Here is a 25,205-nt window from a genome sequence, read left to right as displayed (position 1 = left end):
ACACAACAGATCCCTGACATGATGATAACCACAGTTAAACATTTCTGTGTCCAGGGGACCTAACCACTTCTGAGAACTGGGTTAGAACTTTGGGCTGAGAGCTACAGCAGCAGTGTAGACCTGTAGAGAAATATGGTGTGTCACTGTTAAGAGTGATTAATCAATATCTTCTGTGGCCTTTGAATAAATGTAAGTGAAAAAGAAAAAAATTATTTCACTTCTTTCTTAGTTTGTAGGAATATCCCCAAAATTATTATGAAAAGAAGTACTTTATCAAAATGGTGGTGCAATCTGACCTACATTGATGAGACATGGCCATTGAATTAGACGGGTGTTTCATCTGGAGAAGAGTGCAAATGTTTGCCCCAAAGCACAGTAGCTGCCACAGACTTTTTGCTTCCCTAATGTAAGGAAAGTCACATGGGCACATCAGCCCCACCCCTTAGCTGCTCTTAATATAGATTGGCAAGTTTCTACAGTCACTCTGATAAGGAAGTGAAGGACACTCTCTAAAGTGCAGCTCTGCCCTTATTTGTAGCACATAAGCAAATGTTTTAACAAAAGGCTGAAATTTTAAAATAAAAATATTACCCCCTTTTCTTTGAAGGAAAGCCAGGAAGATTACAAGACTCAACTGGTTTTAATGGAAAAGAAATAGTGACTGGAAAAACATAAGGAAGTGCTCAGCTCAAGAGACTTTAAGGCCTGTTGGTGCAACTTCAGTGGAAGGTAAAAACAAAACTAAAATAATAATTTATGCTGATCTTTTTGTCCCCTTCCACTTGGTTTTCTGTTAGACTATGCTAGGCCACTGCTCACTGTTTGAACAGTCAAGGGCTGTATATGTGAACTTCATTCATGTTTATAATATATTAGTGAAACAGCTGTTCCATTTTGTTCTTTTAATTCAATACTTCAAAAAAATGATTGGGCTAGAAATGGAAAAAGCTGGAGTCCCTTGGGATCTTTAGAACCAAAATATTCAGAGCTCTTACACAGCTGGCTTACAAAACTTGTGAAAAGATTACTCAGTGTGCTTTAAAAGAAAGTTTTGTTTGTCTAGCTAAACAGGGCAAAGTTCTCCTCTACAATCCATGCTGTGTTTACCTGTTGTGTGTAGGACTTTAATTCACGTAAATGGAAGATTCACCCAGAATGTGCATCTTTACCTCCTTGTTCTGTGAGACCAGCTTAGATCTCAAAGGCTACGCAGGTTGCAGCTGGGTCAATAATTGCATGAGAGATTTCTCCATCTCTAACCAAAATAATCTTTTAAATCCTGCCCCTTAGTAGTAGTGGTGATTCATTCTTCTCTCTGAGTAATAATCACTAAACCAGGCCCCAAAATGGAATTAACAATCACTGTGAAGCTGAAGATTTGATGTATTGGTTGTGGCATAAATATGAACTCTTAGCCATTTGTGAGTGCATTGAAAGTCAATTTATATGTTCTGTTTAAGCTGTCAGTCTCCTGTAGAGTCCCTGACCTTCCTATTACCTTCCCTTCAGCTCTGAGTACAGGAAGTTCCTCCTGGACAGCCATAAACTAGGCAGGGAATTTCTCCTCTTCTGTGAGGAATATACAGTACCTGAAAGCGTGGTCCTGTAGCCTGGATTTGTTGTATGTCAATTTCTCTCCTGACTCATTGAAGAGACAGTGGAGGTTTGCATAAGAATAGGAGTGTTTAACTTTAGTGTCCTGGTGAAATTCAATTTTTGTTAATTATAAATAACCCCTTCAGTTGGGGGTTAGATAAGATGTCCTTAACTTCCTGCCCTAAAAAGCTGCTGTGTTCTATCCTGAAGCAACTATGTGTCAGTAGTAGGGGAAGCTGATGCTTGCCAACCTCCATAGGGATGTTATAGCTGACTTAATGTTGGGTTGTAAACTGGGTTGAGATTCTTGGATGAAGGGTACTGTAAAAGCAATGCTCAGATACCACAGCAGTGGGCGCACTAGGAATACACAGTGGCATTGCTTCCAGTTCTCCTTTACTGGCAGGACCAAGGTTGGCATGTTATGGGGGCTTTTAAGGTGGCAGAGGAGGGGCTTATAAGTGAGAGAGTGTCCTGAAAGAAATCTAAGAACTGCCCTCCCCTTTAAAAACAAAACAAAAACTCTGGTGCCCAGTTCTGCTTTCAGTCACATTAGACAGTGCATCTGCATGTAAACAGGGGCAGAACTGAAAGAAAAAAGCACGTGTGAGCATGTGATAATTCAGTGAGAGGCTGTTATCTAGTCAGTTTTTCCTGCGCTGCCTTATGTATGTTTTTCAAAACAGGTTTTACAGTAAATTATCCAAGCTTCTTGTATAACCTGAGAAGTGAAGCAATAAGATACAGACTAGAAATCCAAGCTGGACTTTTTAATCTATCTTTATCTGGGTTAGGGACTATTGATAACTCTGTGTACAGCACCTAGCACAACGGGGCCCCAACGGGCTACTGTAATTCAGCTACATAAGGATACAATAACAATCTCTATTTCTTGCATTTATCTTTCTCTGGAAAAACAAACAAACCCTTCATTCCCAAACAGACCTGTTCTGTCCTAAAGGAAAGGCAGCACAGCACCATTGTGACAGTGTACCCCATAATGCTTTATGGGGTGGGGGTGCTCATAAATGTATGTATGATATAACTGGAATAGGGTTTTGCTACATGTAAAAGTTATGATCTACTGGTTATGTTCATCCTATTGTATGCAGGCACCATTTGTGTGTTCAGAGTTATGAACATTGGCTGTATAATTGCTTGATTTCAAGTAGCCCTTTTGGTCACTTCCTGGGAAAGGAATGTGCAAATGAAGTGCTCAGTCCAGAAGCACTTAACAGACAAAAGATCTTGGAAGACTCCAATCCACATAAGAAGTCTACCTGAGGACATTCAAGGTAGCATGTGGGTAATGACTGCTGCCTGCAGGTCCTGAGTCATGCATGGACATGTGACTTGCTGTCATGGTATAATTCCCCACTCTGAACGTTAGCATCCAAAAGATGAGGTACCAGCATGAATTCCTCTAAGCTCAATTACCAGCTTAGTACTTGTAGCGCTGCCACCAACCAGGAATTCCAGTGCCTGGTACACTCTGGTCCCCCCAAAACCTTGCCCAGGGACCCAGCAAGACCCAGACTCTCTGGATCTTAACACAAGGAAAGTAAACCCTTTCCCTCAGCATTGCCTCTCCCAGGCTTCCCCTCCCCGGTTACCCTGGAAGATCACTGTGATTCAGACTCCTTGAATCTTAAAACAGAAAGGAAAATTCACCTTCCCCCCTCCTTCTCCCTCCCCTTCCCCGACTCTCTCTGAGAGAGAAAGTAATCCTAACACAGAGAGAGAATTAACCTTTCTCTCCCCCTTCCCTCCTTTCTCCCCACCAATTCCCTGGTAGATCCAGACCCAGTCCCCTGGGGTCTCACCAGAATAAAAAAACAATCAGGTTCTTAAACAAGAAAAGCTTTTAATTAAAGAAAGAAAAAAACAGTAAAAATTATCTTTGTAAATTTAAGATGGAATATGTTACAGGGTCTTTCAGCTATAGACACTGGGAATACCCTCCCAGCCTAAGTATACAAGTACAAATAAAAATCCTTTCAGCAAAATACAAATTTGAACTCCTTCCAGCCAAATACACATTTGCAAATAAAGAAAACAAACATAAGCCTAACTCGCCTTATCTACCTAGTACTCACTATTCTGGACATATAAGAGACTGTATCAAAGAGATTGGAGAGAAACCTGGTTGCACGTCTGGTCCCTCTGAGCCCCCAGAGAGAACAACCACCAAAAACTAACAGCACACACAAAAACTTCCCTCCCTCAAGATTTGAAAGTATCCTGTCCCCTGATCGGTCCTCTGGTCAGGTGACAGCCAGGCTCACTGAACTTGCTAACCCTTTACAGGAAAAAGAGACATGAAGTACTCCCGTTCTATTAACCCTTACTATCTGTTTATGACACTTGCCCATGTGATTCCAAATCTCCATTTTGTGACTGGATTCTACACAGGGTGAGGAGGTGGTCTCCACCCATAAGAGAGAGTCTATTTAAACTCCTGGGAGACCCCTCCATTTTGTCTTCAGCTGGCTAAACAAGGAGCCTCTCCACCACCCCAGGATACTTAAAGGAAACTGAAACAAAGAACAGTAACTGCAGGGGGTGTGAGTGATTGTGGACCCAGGCTAGCCTGTAAAAAGGGAGTATTCTGGAACTGGTGAGGATCTTATCTGTATTCAGTTTGATTAGACATAGATTTGCACATTTTATTTTATTTTGCTTGGTGACTTACTTTGTTCTCTGTTTGTTACTACTTGGACCCACTTAAATCCTACTTTCTGTATTATATAAAATCATTTTTTACTTATTAGTTAACTCAGAGTAGGTATTAATACCTGGGGGAGCAAACAGCTGTGCATATCTCTCTATCAGTGTTATAGAGGGTGAACAATTTATGAGTTTACCCTGCATAAGATTTATACAGGGTAAAATGGATTTATTTGGGTTTAGACCCCATTGGGAGTTGGGCATCTGGGTGCTAAAAACAAACACACTTCTGTGAGCTGTTTTCAGGTAAACCTGCAGCTTTGGGGCAGGTAATTCAGACTCTGGGTCTTTGTTGAAGTAGACAAGAGCATCTGGCTCAACAAGACAGGGTGCTGAAGTCTTAAGCTGGCAGGGAAAACAGGGATAGAAGTAATCTTGGCACATTGCTTGGCAGCTGCCAAGGGGGTTTCTGTGATCCAAACAGTCACAACCATACCACCATAAAAGGAAAGGCAAATCAAAATATTGTTATCCTGTCCTGACACTTCAGTGCAGCAACAGGGCACGACTCAAAGCCTACACATCATTTCCACATCAAGAACAATGAGGAGAAGGTAATCCTACAGAGCAGCGTAGATCATTTTGGAACTAGGTCCATTCAAACAACATGGATTATGTAATGGATGCTAGAGTGGATTATACTGTTTATCTACAGGATAGATGGAAATGTGTAAAATACCAAAAGCCATACCTGGCACAGGATCTTGTGATGAACACATCTGGTGTGGCTATAAGCAAGCTCTGTGGCCAGTCCATATCTGCTACCAAGGAACATGACATAGAGGGGAGCGCAGTGAGAAGGAAAATGAAGGTGTGTGGTGGTGGTGTTTTTGTTTTTTTTAAAACTTCTGAGTACAGCACTGGAGAGAGTGATACTGGAATACTGTGTCCAGTTCTGGTGTCCACATTTTGAAAGCTATATTGAGAAACTGGAGAAGATACAGAGACGAGACACAGAAATTATTTGAGGTCTAGGAAAAATGTGTTGGAGCAAGAGATTTAATGAGCTTAATTTGTTAAGCTTTATCTAAAGGAAGATCAAGAGGTGACTTGTTTAAAGTGCACAAATATCTTCATGCAGAGAAAATACTGGATAATAAAGAGCTATTAAATCTTGCAGAGAACAATATAACGAGAACCAATGGCGCAAAGTTAACCAGAACAATTAAAATTTTAAAAAGGCTCAAATTTTTAACAGTGAGGGTGATTAACCACTGGAACAAAACACCAATGGAAGTGGTGAATCTTCTGTCTCTTGGTGTCTTCAGATTAAGACTGGATGCCTTTCTGGAAAACGTGTTAGCCAAACACATGTTGTTGAGCTCAATACAGGAGGAACTAGGTGACATCTATGGCCAGAGTTATGCAGGTGGTCAACACAGATGATTTAATGGTGCCTTCTGGCTTTAGAATCTATGAATTTTACCCATACTGTTGCCAAACTCAAGCATACCAAAATAATTATAAATAACACACATCTTAGTCTGGGGGCGGGGAGTATTTGATGGGTGGGATTTTTTGTGTTTGTTTTTTCTTTGTCTTTTTCCTTTGTCTTTCAGACTCTAATACGCACTTGTTTCACGCTTCCAAGCTTCTCTGTAATCGTGATGGCTAGAAACTTTTTACTTTTAAAAAAACAAAAAACAGCTGAGATTCACATGGGGTTTGAAACAATGCTTACCCAATATCACTGGTTGACAATATGTCAGCCAGTTCATGGGAAGCACCACAATGCCATGACACTTTTTCAGTAAAATAAAAAACAAAGGCTACAGGAAAATAAAGGAGGGAGATGAACATTGTGTCAGCTCAGTTGCCTGTGAACTCCAGAAACTTTGAAAACAAGGCCAGGCAAACTGAGAATGAGCCAATATCAGGTCTCTCCAAATCATCCTCAATACAAACGTTTCCTCCAAGATACTTAAATTTCAGCAAAGCCTAGAGAATAATATACTAGTTCTGGTTTCAGCTTCCATCAGGGATTCCTGAGCATGAGTAAAGACAAATACACACACTAAAAAGCCGTCTTTTCAGAAACTCTCATCTAAAAGCAGTCCCTGGGGAAATGAGCTCTCTCATGTAACAGGCCGAGTGAGTCTCTGTTCAGAGCCCACCTGTGATGGTCTAAGAGTGACATGGTAATGAAGAGGAAAGTATTCTGTAAACAACAATTCTAAACCACAAATTCAGATTTAAAACTTTTAGCTAAACAGTGTAATAAACTAATTATGGATTTTTTCCTCCTTTACTTACCTTCCAAGACCTGGATTTAGGTGCTCTTCCTGCCATCTGCAGTAGTGACTTTTCTGATGCCTAAAGCAATTTAGAGAATATGGCATCTCACTTCAGGGGGTTGGCTTCACTGTTTTAAGATGAGTTATAATTAGAGTTGCCCCTAACTCCAGTCCTGTCCACACACAAAACAGTGGGGTGACATGGTGTTTTTAACTCAGGTGGGTTGGCCAACTGGGGGGAGATATAAGCTACTACACGAGGGAGCACTATTAGTTGGCTGCTTACACAGCTACTCTGTAGGGTGGACACAAGCAAGCATTGCTAGCTCTCCAGTACTTTGCCGTATTTCCCCCTATGTGCACAGAAAGAACAGACCAGTTTTTGCACAGTTCACTGGGAAAGAATTCATGGAGCAGTACATCTTAGTGCAGTACAGAGATCTATGGGATGTGCCTCTCAGAAGTCCTAGCAACATATAGGAGTGAGTATAGCACCAGCATAGACTCACCTCATGTGTTATCTTGCAGTATGTCTGGTCTGACTCAAGCAAGGCTGACTCAAGAGGAGTAACTCAAGCATAGATAACTCAGGTTAACTCTGCAGTGAAGACATACCCTAGGTGCTAGGACATGTCATGAAGGAATACATTCTCAAGTCAGATTGGCAGAGGCCCTAAGGGTTTTTTTTGCCTTCCTCTGCAGCATGGGGAATGAGTTGCTTGCTGGTTTCAGCTAGAGTAAATGGTGTACTCACTGTAACTCTACATCTTTAAATCAAGATTTGAGGACTTCAGTAACTCAGCCAGTGGTTATTTGCCTATTATAGGGATGGGTGAGGTTCTGTGATGTGCAGGCAGTGAGACCAGATCATGATGGTCCCTTCTGGCCTTAAAGTCTGAGAGTCTGTCTTCAGGAAACCAAGTGCTGAAACCTAGTGTTAGGCCAGAAGTAATGCAAGATGCTACTTCTCTTGCAATCCTTTCCATAGCCCTTAGATCTCTCCTGTTTCTGACCTTGTGAGATGGTGATAATCCTGAAGAGTCCCCCAAACTCTCACTTCCTTTATGCCAAGAGGGCATAAATAGTCTTGTTGACTTCAGAGGGGCTACTCTCATAAGCAAAGCTGCTGCATCAGGCCTAGAGCTAGTGAATGTCCTGATTCTTTTGCACATTAGGTTCTTCCAGGATGAAAGTTGCTAAGCGCATAAGAGCTTGTTTGCAGGAATTTGAAAGGGTGAAGTCCTCTCTAGACCCTCCTCCCCTAATGGGGAGAAATAGCCTATTATATATCATCCAACTTTGAAAGGGATGTGAAACAGAGGTCCTGGCCATCTCATGTTAATGAAGTTGCCATGTGCTTCTCTTGTGATTCTGCTGACAGCAGGGTTATTTATAATATATTATTTTGTAACTAGGTTTTTCCCTGGAGGAAACTCCGCCATCTTGTCAAATCTTGGGGAGCAATCTTGTCTCCCATTTTAACCATATCTTATTGCTCCAGTCATTCTCAGAAGCCAGGACACATCCCTCCAGTTGAGGATCAGGCTTCCTGATGACCCTGTCAATATTCCCTTCCTCCAAAGAAATTGAATTTCAACATATACAGAGTTTTAGCCTGGGAACCCTGAGGCAGCTGTAAAAGTAGGAGGATGCATATGCAAAGCCCTTTAATGTTGTTCTATGATATGAGTTTGACAGTAGGTGAATGCTTCCCTACAAAATATCCATTCCATTAAGGGCCCAGTGATCTCCCCTTCTGCAGACACTTCTGTCTGACTCTGTCGTAGCTATGACAACTTGGCAATAGCAGCCTTTAATGGCTTCCTGAATCTGAGCCTTTAGTTGCTAGGATATCCTAATGCATAGGCATATTAACCTTGCATTACAGTCTTATGGAGAGCCTTCTGGCTCATCCATAAAAGGGGGTTGTGATACATTATTACTGTCACTTCAGTATTTCTTTTCAGAACTTGTGCCTGGTTCTCATTTACTAGTAATGGCAAGGAGTTTTGAAAGGGTCAGGAATGACCCCTAATGCTCCCCTGCTGGCACAAAGGCTCTTTTTGTCATCCCTGCCTCCAGCAGGTGTCAGGAATGGGGATAAGAGGGGAAGTGGGTGGGAAGGGGTGCAGGGAAGTAATGTGGCTGGAGAATATTGACCTACAACCACACCTTGCTGCCTGGAAGCCTTGAGAAGCAGTGTAAATTATCTTGCTGCTTATACTGGTGGCCAGGCAGGACTCAGAACCAGCCCTGGATTCAGGAGTTACAAAGGTATTTTTACAGCCATGTGTGCATACCTGTCCCACACGCAGGGATGGGATAACTGAGAACCAGGCCCTTGTGACTACCCCATTCCTCTCCCATCTTCAGAGTCTCTTACAACAGTTAGAATTCCTTCTTTCATTCCTGTTTCTTACTTGTGTTTGCAATTCTCACCTCCTCTCCATCCGCTTTAATTGCTCCTTATCTGATGATGTCTTTCTGCCTCTTTCCTGATGCGTTTTCAGATCGGTTTCTATTGTAAACTCAGCGACTCCTGTCCTTCAGAGCTGCCTTCAGAGCCCATTTCTAAACAGCCCAGCCAGTGCGCAGGGGGACATGGTGCAGCATTTGTAGGCATTGTAATGTGGTGCAGATAGGGACTAGTGTCCTCTCTTCTCCTATATCCCACTGCCTCATCTCTGTCCAGTAAATAGTTCAGAGTCTTCCGCTTGATCTCACTCAAGTGCATGCTTTATTGAAATCAACTTTACCAAAAAAGCCTGTCGAGGACAGCAAGATTTCTTCTGTATTGATTTCATTGTAGTATATTTTCAAATGTACTAGTAGATATTGCCTAAAATTGCAACATACCACTGCTGAAAAAGGAAACTGATTTTAATCTTAACACCCCTCCCCCCACACAAACACAAAGTTACGGTCCACCCTGAGCCCATAGACATTACAGATTCAATTGAGGCTTTTTCTGTGACTCTCTCTCTTGTGTTTGGTGTTCATGAAGAATTGGGGCAGGTGGCATATAAATGACTTACTAGTTCACAGAAGCCTGGGAAATCATGCATGTGCACACACAAGACACACACTATGGCTAGAAACGTTTTATCTGATCCCTCTTCCCTCACTCTCCCCCCCGCACCCCCCAACTTTTATGATTCTTTTTCTCTGTGGTTTGCATTATTATTTAAATGTTTTAGGACCCAGCACTGACCTCTCTTTCCCTTGCTTTAAAGACTCTAAAGGCTTCCCAGACGCTCGGAATTTCCCAAAGCAGTGGCTGGAATGGGTCTTTCCCCTCTGATGAAAAGCATAAGGTCTAAAATGAAATATGATTTTGAGCTGTAACATCTTCCCACAGCCGGGTAAGGTAACGGGGACTGTAGGTTTGTAAGCTAGAACTGGCCCCAAGTTGAAGTTTACGCCCTCATTTTTCTGAAATTCCTGGTTGTTTGGATGTGTGGTTTTGGTTTAGGCGGAGCTCTGTTGTTAATATTTAGGTATTTGCAGTCCTCGGAGGTGGTTGGGAAGGTTATGCAAAACCCTTAAACTCCAATGCAACATCAGAGTACTTTCTAAGCTGCTCCTCGTTCATATCTGACTAGTGACTGTAGCCTGACATCCTTGCTCAAGACATTGGCACATGCATAAAGCTAAAACAGAGCAATACATGGAGGGTAGTTGCCTGTGTGTTTTATCCTAATGGAGTCATTTCACTGTGAGGACTCTGCACGTCTCTTGCATAGACAGAACTCCAAGGCAACAGTGGGCAGCAGTGAAATGCTTCGAGTTCCTTGGGACTCTGGCAATATCCTGGCCGACATGGTAAATAGCCTGCATTTTTGCAAGCCATTAGCCGCCGAGGTGGCTGTTATAGGCCATTGGACAGCTGGGACTCATGGCTTTTCAAGGACACTTTGCATGCCAGTGAGGAGTCAACCACCAAAGTTGTACAGAGGAAGATGAAGAAAGACAAGGAAGCTTGTCTAACTTCAGTGGGCAATTGTAGGACCTCTGAATGTGGGAAATAGGAAATTATTAGCATGTCAGCAGCAGTGTGGAATTCAAACAGTGTATCAGACATTTTTCCTGGGAGAGGTTATAACAGACGAGATATTAAAGTTAAGCTACTAACTTTTCTTTGCTACATTTTTAGTTAGTTAAAGGTCAATGATAAAAGTATTGGGTGAAAAAAGTAATGCAGTATGTTAGGTGACAAGCTTGCTGTAAGACATCGTGTTTTGTGACTTATCAGGGCAGAGAAGCACATTGACAGACTAATACAAATGCTTTCAGGACCTTTTCTAAGCATGTGTCCCAGGCAGCACCTGCCCCCATCTGCCATTACTGAGTGGAAAGATGAGGAGGCTAGGGTCTTTTCCCATACACGAGGGAGAAAGGATTGGTGTCTGCCAGAACTGGCTTTGGAAGCAGGTCCACTGTGGCCTCTGTTTGTAGCACAGCATTCTGGCCTGCAATCCAGCCACTGAGTCCCTCCCCCCCGCATAGCGATGTTGCTGTGTCTGTTCCCAATGGAGGTGTTGAAGATTTAGAAATTCAGCTGATGTAAATGAACACAGCTCCACTAGGGTGACCAGACGTCTCGATTTTATAGAGAGAGTCCCGATTTTTGGGTCTTTTTCTTATATAGGCTCCTATTACCCCCTGGCCCAAGGAGCTATGCTGGTTTTACACCAATGGAGATCTGGCCCTCAGTACACAATACAGTAACTCCTCACTTAACCTTGTCCTGGTTAACGTTGTTTCGTTGTTATGTCGTTGATCTGTTAGAGAACATGCCCGTTTAAAGTTGCACAATGCTCCTTTATAATGTTGTTTGGCAGCCGCCTGCTTTGTCCACTGCTTGCAGAAAGAGCAGCTTGTTGGAGCTAGCGGATGGGGCCTTGGAACCAGGGTGGACCGGCAGCTCCCCTAAGTTTCCCATCAGGCTCCTGTTTCTCTGTGGTGGTGTCCCCCTACTCCCACTCCTGTATCCCCATTTCCATGGGGTGAGGGGCGAGGAGAACACAACAGGGATCAGGATGGAGGGAACTTTCTGGCAGCAGCTGCTGTCTCAACTTGCTGATCTACTTAAAAAAGTAGTGTACTTAAACTCGGGTCAGCGTACTTAAAGGGGCAATGCACGTCTTCCCCCTGCCTGCTCCCCCACAGTCCCTGCTAAGAAGTAGCAGAAGTCTGAGGCCTTTGCATATCAGCTTTCCAGGGGAGGGGAAATCTGTGATATGGAGTCAGGGTATAGTGTATGTATAACTTGTGTAATTAATGCTATATGCAGCAGTCCTTGAACAGAGGTGGCCCAATCAGCATGAGGCCAGCCCTCTTTTCCAAGGAAATCATCCCAGTAACCATTGCCCACCTCCCAAGGAACATCTTTTCCTCAAGATTTGACTTTAGTTAGAGAGATTAAAACAGGAAGCAAACTTCTTTGCTGCTTGCCTACAGCAGCCACATGGAAACCACAAGAATAAACCAACAGCAATGCAGCATTTTTCCAAATCTAAAAACTTGCTTGTACACTGAGGACTTGCAAGATTCTGTGTAACTGGGCCATTGTATGACCCAGCCATAATAGTACCTGTGCAAGCAAGAGGTTCACTTCTTATAACTTCCCCTCCATTGTTCCAGCTGACTACCCTAGCCAAATAATTGGGACTATGTTAGAAATTTTCACATGGCCTCTGCGGGGCTGCTGTTCAGTCATTTGCTTCCATTCGTTCCTGTTGCTCTGCATTTAATAGAGGTCAGAAGGGAAACAAGCCCAGTGACAAGCATGCGTAATGGAGTGTTTCATGCTGAAAGGGACCACAGCATGATAAACAACAATGGGTAGGGTAGCTGAAATACAGCAGACAGTGTGTGTGTCTAGCTGCACCAGTTCCCCAACAGAGGAGAGGATACAATAACTAGGCACCACTGTATCAGCCAGTAGTGTCCAGCACAAGCATTCAAAAACCATGATTTTAAAAACTAACAAATATGGGGTTCATTTTTATTTGCTTTCCTGGTTGGAGCCTTTAGAGTTCACATTTTCAAACCTTTCTCTACAAACTAAGGTTGTCAAGCGATTAAAAAAATTGTGATTAATTGCGCAATTAATCGCACTGTTAAACAATAATATAATACCATTTATTTAAATATTATGGTGTTTTCAACTTTTTCAAATATATTGATTTCAAGTACAACACAGAATACAAAGTATACAGTGCTTACTTTATATTTTTATTACAAGTATCATGCACTGTAAAAAAACAGTTTTTTCAATTCACCTACTAAAAGTACTTGTACAAAGTGCAGTCTCTGTTTTATTTTTGAATGCAGTTTTTTGTACATAATTCTACATTTGTAAGTTCAACTTTCATGACAATCTACAATTTTAGAGCCTACAAATCCACTCAGTCCTACTTCTCGTTCAGCCAATTGCTCAGACAAACAGGTTTGTTTACATTTGCAGGAGATAATGCTGCCTGCTTCTTGCTTACGATGTCATCTGAAAGTGAGAACAGGCATTCTCAGGGCACTGTTGTAGCCAGTATCACAAGATATTTATGTGCCAGATGTGCTAAAGATTCATATGTCCCTTCATGCTTCAACTGCCATTCCAGGGGACATGCATCCATGCTGATGACAGGTTCTGCTCAATAACAATCCAAAGCAGTGCATACCAATGCATGTACATTTTCATCATCTGAGTCAGATGCGACCAGCAGAAGGTTGATTTTTTTTCTTTTTTGGTCTTTTGGGTTCTGTAGTTTCCGCATTGGAGCATTGCTCTTTTAAGACTTCTGAAATCATGTTCCACACCTCATCCCTCTCAGATTTTGGAAGGCACTTTAGATTCTTGAACCTTGGGTTGAATGCTGTAGCTATCTTTAGAAATCTCACATTGGGACCTTCTTTGTGTTCTGTGAAATCTGCAGTGAATGTTCTTAAAATGAACAAAATGTGCTGGATCATCATCCAAGGCTACTATAACATGAAATATATGGCAGTATACAGTTAAAATGGAGCAGGGGACGTGCAGTTCTCCCAAGGAGTTCAGTCACAAATTTAATACATTATTTTTTTAATGAGCGTCATCAGCATGGAAGCATGTTCTCTGTAATGGTGGTGGAAGCATGAAGGGGCATCAAATGTTTAGCATATCTGGCACGTAAATACCTTGCAATGCCAGTTACAAAAGTGCCATGCAAATGCCTGTTCTCACTTTCTGGTAACATTGTAAATAAGAAGCAGACAGCAGTATATCCCCTAAATGGAAACAAACTTATTTATCTTAGCAATTGGCTGAACAAGAAGTAGGACTGAGTGGGACTTGTAGGCTCTGAAGTTCTGTATTTTTTTTTTTTTAGTGCAGTTACATAAAAAAAAATCTACATTTGTAAGTTGCACTTTCACGACAGATTGCATTATAGTACTTGTATGAGGTGAATTCAAAATTACTATTTCTTTTGTTTATCATTTTACAGTACAAATATTTGTAATAAAAAGTAATATACACTTTGATTTCAGTTACAACACAGAATACAATCTATATGAACATCTAGAAAAAATCCAAAATATTTGATAAATTTTAATTGGTATTTTATTTAACAGTGTGATTAAAACTGATTAATCGCGATTAATTTTTTGATCATGAGGCTCACATTTAACATAGTAAGAGTTGGCAACTCTTACGAAGTTTTTTATAGTTGGGGGTGGGGGGTGCTGATAGAACCTAGCAGAGGTAAATGTGAATTTAGTGAAATTTGCACACAGGATGTGCTTTAGTTAATTGAAATCTTTTCTTCCATCACATCCTTTTGAGAATCAGTATTAATATAACAACCTTTCCTGTTCCCTGCATTCTTCCCAAAGTTAACAGCTTCCCAATTGTCTGGTATCTCTTGCACCGACAGAGGTGGCTCTAGACATTTAGCCACCCCAAGCACGGCAGCATGCCACGGGGGGCGCTCTGCCGGTCGCTGGTCCCGTGGCTTCGGTGGACCTCCCACAGGCGTGTCTGCGGAGGGTCCGCTGGTTCCGCGGCTTCGGTGGAGCCGAGGGACCAGCGGACCCTCCGCAGGCATGCTGCCGTAGGCAGCCTGCTTGCCGCCCTCCCAGCTACGGCAGAATGCCCCCTGTGGCATGCTGCCCCAACCACGTGCTTGGCATGCTAGGGCCTGGAGCCGCCCCTGCGCACCGATCTCCAAGCCTCCCATGCTAGGAATTGCTGCCCAGTTTGACATCCACCAAGTTCCTTTCTGTCCTCCTTCATAATAGTTCTGAAAATTCAGCAGTTCCCAGGAACATCACCTCAACAGTGACCATGTGCCACTTTGCTTGTTCACTATACTGTAACTATTTATTTGTGCCTTTAGATTGTAAGATCTTTGCATCAGGGACTCTGCTTAGCATAGGAATATGGCTTGGGGGCTTCCTGGGTCACTAAGTCCAATCCAATGCTATCCCAGACAACTCTATCTTTTTAAGCCCGTTAAATAAACTTATCAAGCTCTGTGTCAAAACTAGCAAGGTTCTTTGCCCCCATTGGAATGCTATCCCAGAAATGCGGCAAAGGTTACCTCCTGTAAAGCACCGTGTACATTTGCATCAACCTAGAAACAATAACATGGAAAGTTTCTGGCAAAAACCATCCCCTTGCCCGAATGATATTTCAAAAACCATGTTAGGGTAGCCAAATCCAATTCAAGCCAACAAAAAATAATGGGAGAGAGGGAGCATGCTGTAGTGGCTCCTTGCCCCCTGACACTCATTCTTCCAGATCTGTAAAGTTGCTTGGACAAGCCACTCAACCTTTCTGGCTTTGGGGCACTGTGAGGCTTTAGTCATTGAAGTTTGTAAGGTGCTTTGGTGAAAGGCTCTATAGCAATGTGAAGTATTATTCAGAATTAAGAAAAATGATGTGTTCCCTAAGCCATTAAGACTAACAAGGAATCTGCCCTTGTAGGGGGCAAGATGAATTCAACCAGTGACGCCAACATGGAAGAGATCTCTCTGGAGGATGAGGATAAAGATACTGTGGAATACAAAGTTCTTATGGCATATGCCCAGCGACGACTGTCCGTGAGTAAATATGGGCAACTTCTGAAAAGGGAAGCGAAGACCTTGAAAGGATCATCTACAGAGAGAGAGGAAAGGGAAGGGATCCCTCAAGCCGGGAAGGGTGAGAGACACCAAGAACTGTCAATCCAGGACAAAGGGCCCACTGCCCAACGTAAAAAGCAAAAGAAGAAAAAGTTCATCTGGCGACGCCTGCTGCTTTCTTGTGCCAGAGGAGAGAGGGAGGAGGGCCCAGAGGTGCTAGCCACGAACCAAGACACTGTGAATGGGTATGGCATAAAAATGCCATTGGCACTCCAGATATCAGAAGGTGGGAGCCTGAATAGTTTCTCTTTCTGTCTCTAGTCCCTTCTTCATGCTAGTTTCTATTTCTCTCTTAAATAGCTTATTGATCGCTGCTAATACTGCCCTTCTCCTTTTACTTGTTAATATATTCTTTCATGCCAGCTGTGGGGGAAAAAATTGCCAGTCCTGCTCCCTAAACAAGTAGATTCACACTGGTAATATACTTTTTAGTCTCCACACTCTGAACCTATACACTGGCCATAAATATCCTCCCATAATTATACAATTGCACAGATTTGCATTTCCAAACACTAGCTTATTGTTCCCTGAACTTGGCTAGAGAATATAATGAAGAGTAGTTTTTGAAAAAACAATTGATGTGGGCCAGACTGCAGTCTCCTATGGTAAAATCAGCAAAGAGAGGGCTGAGAGGGCATCCATCCATGGAGTCTACTCAAGCAGTTTTCCTCATAGACTCATAGGATTGGAAGGGACCTGGAGAGGTCATCTAGTCCAGTCCCCTGCACTCAAGGCAGGACTAAGTATTAGTAGGCCTTCCCTGCCAGGTGTTTGTCTAACCTGCACTTAAAAATCTCCAGTGATGGCGATTCCACAACCTCCCTGGGCAATTTATGTTTAGGAAAATTTTCCTAACTGTCAGTGTGGTTAATCTCCAGCCTAAACCACCCTTGCTGCAATTTAAGCCCATTGCTTCTTGTCCTATCCTCAGAGGTTCAGGAGAACAATTTTTATCCCTCCTCCTTCTAACAGACTTTTCTGTACTTGAAAACTGTTATGTCTCCTCGGAGTCTTCTCTTCTCCAGACTGAAAATATTGGGTTTGTTTAATCTTCCCTCAGACTGTTTTCTAGACCTTTAATAATTTTTGTTCCTCTTCTCTGGACTTTCTCCAGTTTGTGCACATCTTTCCTCAAATGTGGTGCCTAGAACTGGACACAATACTCTAGCTGGGGCCTAATCAGTGCTGAGTCAAGAGGAAGAATTTCTTCTCATGTTTTGCTTACAGCACTCCTGCTAATACCTCCCAGAATGTTTGCTTTTTTTTTTTTTGCAAGTGTTACACTGTTCACTCATATTTAGTTTGTGATCCACTATGACCCCCAGATCTTCTGCAGTATCCATCTTAGGCAGTCATTTCCCATTTCCTATGTGTGCAACTGATTGTTCGTTCCTATAAAGTGGAGTACTTTGAATTTAATCCTGTTTTCTTCAGACCATTTCTCCAGGTTGTTCAGATAATTTTGAATCTTAATCCTATCCCTCAAAGCACTTGCAACCCCTTCCAGTTTGGTATCATCTGCAAAATTTGTAAGTGTACTCTCTATGCCATTATCTAAATAGAACTGGACCCAGAACTGATCCCTGCAGGACCCCATTCGATATGCCCTCCTAGCTTGACTGACCACTGATAACTACTCTCTGGGAATGGTTTTCCAACCAGTTATGCACACATCTTGTTGTAGCTGCATCTAGGTTGTACTTCCCTAATTTGTTTGAGAAGGTCATGTGCTGGCTCTGCACCCCCAGTATCCTCTGCTCCCTGGCATCATAGCTGAAATGGAAACACTGTACCAAGGCTTTTCTAACTTCTCCCACAGCAGCACCATTACTGCAGAATCCCTCTTAAAAGGGGTCCCCTGCTGAAGAGAGAGGGCAAGGTAAAACAGCCACTGGTTAGGTGCCTTCTCCTGAGGAATCTCCATGGGACCCCTGAAAGGTATGGGTCACATTCCCAGCCCCACCCCCATCCAGTGCAGGTCTACCACCTGGCCTAGGGATCCCAACCCTACAGAGAGCTCTCCATTAGGGTCTTGAGAAGAGGGAACAATGCCACAGAAGTGGCTGAGCCTACCCTCCTCTGTGCAGCAGGTAGGAATGCTGCATGTGGAGGGTGCCTAGCTCTATGCTCAGATTTAGAGGGCCACTCTCTGGCCCATGATCAGTTGTTTATCGTACACCAAGTATCCAAAGGCCATCCCTTAGATAAGGTGCTGTGTCATGGCTGATGAGACTCCACCGGGTTTCCATGGGCAACTAGCTCATGCCCTAGAGCACAAGGGTCAAGCTAGGTGATAGGATGGCCTGGTTTACCAGGTACATCCACCTCTTGCAAGGTGACCCCCCGTGTTCTACTCAGAGTAAGACTTTTGTCCCAGTTTCAGTATTATTGGCCAAATTACCTCCTGTGATTATAGTCACTGCCCTCTCCCCCTTTGCTATATATACTGGGCCTCCTAAAACAACCCATCTCACATCTCCAATCCAATCTCCCCACCAGCTCCTAAACCCCCTCCCAAGCATCTAGGACAAGCCACCCAACCAGTCACCCAGCTGTCAGAGCTGGTTACATCTATCGATACAAGCTCTCTGCCTACTCCTCCTACCCTTGTGGATAAGTGGGCCTAACCCGACTCTTCCATTGGCAAAAATAATTTGCCCACCTCCAGATGCTATCTCCCACCACATGCGTTTTTGTTTTTTTTTTTTTAATTTCCTGCCCAGACATTAAGAAAGGTCATGTTGGCCTGTTTTAGTAATCTGACATTCCTTTCAAGGTACCAGAAATCAACCAGCAGATGGCAGTGTGAGCTCAACTACAAATGCTGTTTTCTTCATGTTTCCCCCATCAGTACCTTAAGAGGTAGGGTTTGGTCCTAAAACCAGGCTTTACCAATACGGTAGCAGATTACTGTACCAAGCCCCAAAATACTGAATGCACTTTTTGCAGGAGAACCTGCTACTTGTAGCAATGCGGGATGCAGGCATCCCGCAGGAAAGCGGGGTGCTTGCTGTGATCATCTGTATGTCAGTCCCAGATTGTCTTCCTAGATCAGCGGTCCCCAGCGCTGTGCCACAGTCCTTTGTCTGGCACCCACCAGCCAAAAAGGTTGGGGACCGCTATCCTAGATCATAGCTGAGCTGATGTCTGAACTCTGGGGCCAACATTTCCAAACCTGAGTACCTAATGTTGGGCTTCTAAATTCATGTTTAGGCACTGGAATAAATGGCCTGATTTCTGTCCTGCACACACACACACATGCATACCCCCCAAGGTCTGAGCACTCAGTAGCTCCCAGACAAGCTTTGCAAAATGATATAAAAGGAGCTCTTTTCAGAGCTGGATCATCCAGGAGCTGGTCTGGCTGTCTGCTGGTCGCACAGGAAGTGTCCCTTGCGGGATCAGAGTTCAGGTCCCAAGCTCCCAGGGACTGAGTGCAGGAAAGAGCAACTTCCAGCTTGGACAAGCTCAGCAGCAACTTCCCACTCGGTTGGTATGAGAGAGCCCTTGTTGGGCTGACTGCCCACACTGATCTTTATAGATCACAAAGGTCCTGGATAGAGTCTCACAGCTGCAGCAGTGTGTGTGTAGCATACAGCAAGCCCGGCCACTGAATAAAGGGCTCTGTTAATGGTCCTGTCCACTCCAGCCTCTTCGCATACAAGACAAAACACAGAACTCCCAGCGTGGGGGAGAGAGAGAGAGATTGTCTTTTATTAAACCCCATCACCACAGTGTTTTATACGATTGGGCATAGATGAACCAGCCATTTACAATATCGCAATACAACCAGCTCTAAAAACCACTATCCTAAGGATAGGGTGACCAGATATCCTGATTTTTATAGGGACAATCCCAATATTTGGAGCTTTATCTTATACAGGTGCTTATCACCCCATGCCCCATCCTGATTTTTCACACTTGCTGTCTGGTCACCCTACCTAAAGAGCAAAGCAATCTCATCTTCTAATGTGCAGTAGTCTCCAGAGGTACAAAGGCGCGCAGTAACCAGTGAATATCACATACTATCTTCTGCTGGGAGAGCTACTGTTCAGATAATGGAAAAAGTGTGTGGTGTATCATGGGTGTCTAGCATTCCCCTCCACTCCTAATTACAGCCACCTGACCCTGAAGAGCAGCAAGACTCTGTGATAGGGAAATGTGCCTCTTGATCTTGTTCTGTTCTTCCTCCTCAGGGTTCTGTGAATGCTAATGAGCTGAGCTTGATTGAGGGACTAACCAGCAGAATTTCTTTTTTCCAGGTGAGGCAAAGGATTTCCTCCACGTTGCAGACCAACTTGCTAAGATAGTTAATGCCAGGTCACACTCAGCTCCCCGGAAAGTGGGTTTCAGAGCACTAGAGCGCACTCCAAGTCTAGAGGCAGATGGTGGACAGCTCAAATTCCCTCAGCAAGAGGGAGGTGAAAAAGGTAAGATTGATTGACTGAGGTAGTGCAGTGAAACTATCAAAAACAACAAGGAGTCTGGTGGCACCTGAAAGATTAATAGGTTTATTTGGGCATAAGCTTTTGTGGGTAAAAAACCCCCCCACTGTCAGCTGCATCAACTACTCAGTGCATGATCCTATGCTTCAAGCTACAGTCTGGATACTGTATAACTGTAATTGGGGAAGGCTTGTGCTGAAGAAACGAGCTCATTTTCTGGTTATTCAAGTTCCAGGGACCCCTCCTACCACTGTTGTTGTTTGATGTATTTGTATTACATTAGCGCTTAGGGACACCGGCTGAAATCAGGCACCCACGTGCTGGCTCCTGCACAAACCCTTAGTAGCATACAGTAGAGCCCTGCTCTCAGTTGGGGCCTCTGGGTGCTACTGTAATACAAATTAATAAAGCTCTTGAACGTTTTGAAGTGTGAATCGAATGTGACAGAGAGCCTGGGTGGGGAAACAGAGGCACAGGTGGTAGAAGTGACTTGCCGAGGATCATGCTGAAGGCAGGGCCAGGAATAAATCCATAGTCTTCTAATGCCAAGCCCAGTGCCTTATTCACTGGACCACGCTGCCTTTATGAGGGTTGCTGTCTCCTTCTGCAAGGTGACTGCACTGACTGCATGATCCACTGGCTACACTATATATCTGGATCATTTGTTTTTCACAGTCTCAGTGGGGTTCTCTCTCTCTTTTGGTGGGAGGTTTTCAGAGCTCTCTCTTCATTCAGAGGAGGGCCCCTGACTTGGGGGGTGGAGCCTTGTAGTCCCACTAGCCACCTCAGGCTCTTGCCTCCAATAGCAGATGCTCCTTGAAGAAAGCAAGAATAACTGAGGGATTAAACCCCAGCCCCACTCCCTGACTGGAGCAAAACTCTATACAGCATAATAAATGGCTGGAACTCATATCGGACAAAGAACGTCTCCTATTCCAGACTGTGCTATAAACCTCCGCCCAAAACCTACATACAGGTCTGTCATATAATTTTACCTGTTCAAGCCACAAAATGGGAGTTGTTTTCTTACAAAGCTGATCATTCTCTATGTGGTATGGACAATGAGCTAGTTCCTTTAAGTCTGCCACCTGGATCCTGCTAGGAGAAAGTAATTGTTTTTTCCCCCCCCACTCCAGATGAAGAAGAGAGGATAATAGAAACGATAGTTGCATTGTTAAGACAATCAGGGGATAAACTGGAAGAAACGGTAATAATATACACACATTTTTAATGGGCATTCAGCTATGTGTATGTTTCATTATATGTTTGCCGGTAGTGAATGCTATAATTAAGGTTGCAAAACTGTTTCATGATTTCATGAAAAACTTCCATGATTTGGACTGAGGCTTTTCTGTGTGAGGCCTCACATCTTAAGATTTGGGCTTTAAGATTTTCAAAGGCACAAAAGAAAGTAGTTGCCTGGTTCCTATTGAATTTCAGTGGGAGTTGGACATCTAACCACCTTTTGTGCTTTTGAAAATCTCCCCTTTCAGCATTAAGCTTGGCACACGAGTAGTTCTCAGGGACAGCCCTAGACCAAAAGGTGCCCCAGATAAGGAGCATCTTCAGTGCCCCCTTCCTTCCAATTGTTAAACTTTTGAATGCCTTGTTTTTTAATTGCCTTTGTATCCCATTTCATGACTCTGGTGCACAATTTGCATGCATGATTTATCCCCATCATATAAAATGATACATTTTCATGATAGATCTGTAAATCTCTATCTGTTCATTCTGTATAAAAGCAAAGAAAAAATTGTGTTTCCTCTTAGCTTATAGAAACTTCTTAATTTTAAGAAGAACTGAAATGTACTAACATCAAAATTTGAACCATTTTACTTCAAACATTCTATTTTCCCTTTTGTTGCGAACAACAAAAGGGGCGCCAGGCTTCTGGTGCTCTAAGTGGTCACCTGGGTTGCCTGTCCCTAAATCTGGCCCTGCCCAGGGAGGTTAAACTCTCTCTATAACTTTATAGGGGTGATGGGGAAATCTTTTAAATTAAGAGTTAATGTTTGAAAATTCTAGCCTGAGCTTGTATAAATTGCCCCCGCATGAATTCATTAGTTGGAGCTGAGGCTGGGATTTTCAGCACTGAAAGCTTAGGTCTCTACCACTTTAACTCCTGGAGCTGGTGGTGGTGGTAGATTCTTGTACTCTACATAAACCAATCACTAGAGGGAGGACATGTTAGACCCTGAACCTGAAAGTACAATCCTGCACACACTTTATTCATGCAAGTAATCCTCACTGAAGTCAATGGGACTATGTGACTAAAGTAAAGTTTGATAACTCTCATGGGTAAGTTTGCAGGATCAGGCTCTAAGCCAAAAAAATGCAGACTTCTAGAGAGATGTGCTCTTGTGTGGTCTAATAAAGAATATGTTGAATGCAGACTCCTTGGAGACACTAGGGTGTATTTCACTTTTCTAAGCACTAGATTCCCCTTAGTAAAACTCTGTATTTGACAATGGCTTTAATGGATTAATAGTTATCCTCCTCTTTCAGATAAAAGAGGACAGAACTTTCTATCACTGCATCACGAAGATGCTCTCCTATGCCTTCTTCAAGAAACTCACTGATCAGTACCTGAAGGAAATCCCAGGAGATTCTACCAGGGAGACAGAAGGCAAAATACAGTGCACTAAAGCTGCCTTTGTGATGGAAGTTACGACCAGACTTACAGCTGTGGACAACCATCCTATGAACATGGTCCTGGGGTTTGGAGTAAAGTACCTCAAAGAACATTTTAGCCCTTGGATTCAGAACCATGGTGGATGGGTATGAGATATGTTTCCTTAGAATGATAGGCTAGCACAACTATGTGCAACGAACATCCTTTTGGACTGAAAACAGATGTTAGAAAATTGTACTACTTAAATACCTCTTTTAGAGGATGTGAGTGGTCAGGAACTAATATTACATGGCCTGACAGACTCTTATTTGTGATCCCCTGACACAAGACATCTCAGTCTTTGCACATAGGGGTCCAGATCCTCACTGAAATTTGTGGAAGTTAGGAGCCTATATACCTTTTGAGGATTTGGGACACAGTCCTTTAACCCTGTAATGTGACCTACTAGCATGGCCCTCTGACCCTGTAGAGTCCCAGTTCTCTACATCTTCTGTCCTGAATGCATCCTTAGTCTATTTTAGGTCTCCAGGGTATGCCCTCTTCCATGCTGTCCCTTAGGGAATGCATTCCCACTTCTGTGCCCCCAACAGCATGTCTCCTCTTTCAGCTGCCTCCTTAGAGCCCACTTTTGAAAAGTCCTCCTAGGCCGATTCCTTCCCCAGCAATGCCTCTGTGCACTCCCAAGCTGCTGATCCACACATTTCATTTGTCTGAATTTGACTGAAAACTCCTCAGGCAAAGGACGTTGGCATTCTGTGTTCTGCAAAGCAGTGTGGTTCACTGTAATGCTGTATAAATATACTGCAGCTCTAGACTCTACATCAGTGGTGGGCAACCTGTGGCCTGTCAGGGTAATCAGCTGGCAGGCCGGAAGACAGTTTGTTTACATTGACTGACTGTCCACAGGCATGGCTGCCTGCAGCTACCAGGAGCCACAGTTCACCATTTCCAGCCAATGGGAGCTGCAGGTTGCCCACCACTGCTCTACATCAATTCAGATTGCTAGCATGTGGGGACGTATGGTTGATGGTCTCACAGGTCAGCAGTGGAGGAATCCATTATTGTGATGCACCCATTGACAGCATTTGAAAAGGGGTTATGGTCACACCTCCTATTTTACCAAGTTCTTCTCTCCTTCTCTTGCAGGAAAATGCCTTGGGATTATTGGACGAGGAAGAAGTAGAATAAACTTGAGCGGATCCACTCTCCAGGGCATGCTGTAGCTTGACAACAATCCAATGCCAGAGTGATTTTGAGAGGGGAGGGTAGAAGAGAAGAATGCTGTGACTTGAAGGTCCCCAAGGGAAGGAAGTGTGATCACTCTTTTTGAAGCCTTCTGTTAAGGTGGAAATGTTAATCAATATGTAGGAGAACAAGACGAGCTACTTTTCTCAGTGAGCACACACCTCACTGGCCATAGAATGCCACCTTGTGGCTCATGGCTAACATGACTTCAGATGCCTTTTTAAACATTTGACTGGATTTATCTTAAGGTTCAAATACCACAGTGTGTAATCCATGCCAAGAAATACCTGAGTGTAACTGAGCTACAGCTTCAAGGCCAGATTTTCATGTGCTCTGAACCCACCGATGGGGCCAGATTTTTCCCACAGAGCTCAGCATGTTAAGTGCCACAAGTGCTTTTCAGAAGCTGGCCCTTAATGCTATCATCTCACCACTTACAATCATATTGGCTCCTGCTCACGCAGTATACAGTGCTGTCAACTCTCTCTCCATCTCCCTATCCAGTTGGATCCTATGAATGAACGATTTCAGTAGAAGGGTTTGGGGTTGTTTAGGGAGAAGGGGAGGACTAGGAGGTGAGGAAGGCTACTCTTGTTTGACTCTTAGTTCTTTACTTTCATTGTCTTCTCTACATAGACCAACCACTGACCCCTTTGCAGAGATATTTTTAATTTGGCCTAGCTCTACTATATTTTTAATTCTCTGGAGCCATGTTGTCCTCCTAAGCATTAATTTGGCTAGTAGTCCAGAAAATACTAGTATTGTGAAGGCTTCAGAAAATTAACTTGTCTTTTGAGTAGTAAGGATAATTAGCCTGGAGAAAGAGAGATGCTCCCTGTTTAAAAGGTAGATTAGAAAAACTTCTGATGAAACATTCAGTAACCTGAATTGGAACTTTGACCACTGAGAATGAGCAATTATGCCTCCTGCCTCCAACCATTGTACTGGAAAGAATAAATTACATGGGTGGAGCATTTAGACTACAACTGCCAGTGAAACCATTCCCAATACTGTTCCTTGAGCTATAGCCCACATGGCTGATATTCTTTTAACTGGAAAGAGAGAGAATTTGGAACACTGGCAGAAGCTGCAAAATCCTGGAGTTCCGGGCATGACTCTCCATGGGCAAATGGTTACACTTCATTAAAAGTCTTTACCTTCTTT

General features: G+C 43.3%; 1 protein-coding gene across 3 annotated transcripts; it reads left to right on the top strand.

Annotated features, from left to right (window-relative positions):
- The first annotated feature begins 470 nt into the window (after positions 1 to 470).
- BCL2L14 (BCL2 like 14) lies at positions 471 to 25,205 on the top strand. 3 transcript variants are annotated; one of them, XM_030539360.1, is made up of 7 exons: positions 471 to 729; positions 9,791 to 9,919; positions 15,523 to 15,945; positions 19,982 to 20,149; positions 21,301 to 21,371; positions 22,670 to 22,942; positions 23,943 to 25,205. In XM_030539360.1, exons 2-7 carry the CDS (start codon positions 9,886 to 9,888, stop codon positions 23,982 to 23,984), a joined length of 1,011 nt encoding a protein of 336 aa, XP_030395220.1. In that variant the 5' UTR covers positions 471 to 729; positions 9,791 to 9,885; the 3' UTR covers positions 23,985 to 25,205. The 3 variants fall into 3 exon arrangements, with proteins under 3 accessions (XP_030395220.1, XP_030395228.1, XP_030395236.1); XM_030539368.1 differs by lacking the exon at positions 9,791 to 9,919 and having other exon boundaries at positions 472 to 729; XM_030539376.1 differs by lacking the exons at positions 471 to 729; positions 9,791 to 9,919 and adding an exon at positions 4,190 to 4,213.

This window comes from Gopherus evgoodei, chromosome 1, assembly GCF_007399415.2.
Source record: "Gopherus evgoodei ecotype Sinaloan lineage chromosome 1, rGopEvg1_v1.p, whole genome shotgun sequence".
Classification (NCBI taxonomy): Eukaryota; Metazoa; Chordata; order Testudines; family Testudinidae; genus Gopherus; species Gopherus evgoodei.
Note: the sequence above shows the minus strand (reverse complement) of the source record. Positions and strands in the feature narration are given on the sequence as shown.

Coding starts and splice junctions, on each gene's coding strand:
- BCL2L14 (XM_030539360.1), top strand. CDS start 9,886: ATGATTTTGAGCTGTAACATCTTCCCACAGCCGG. Junction 20,150..21,300: donor GCAAGAGGGAGGTGAAAAAG/GTAAGATTGATT, acceptor CCCCCACTCCAG/ATGAAGAAGAGAGGATAATA. Junction 22,943..23,942: donor TTCAGAACCATGGTGGATGG/GTATGAGATATG, acceptor CTTCTCTTGCAG/GAAAATGCCTTGGGATTATT.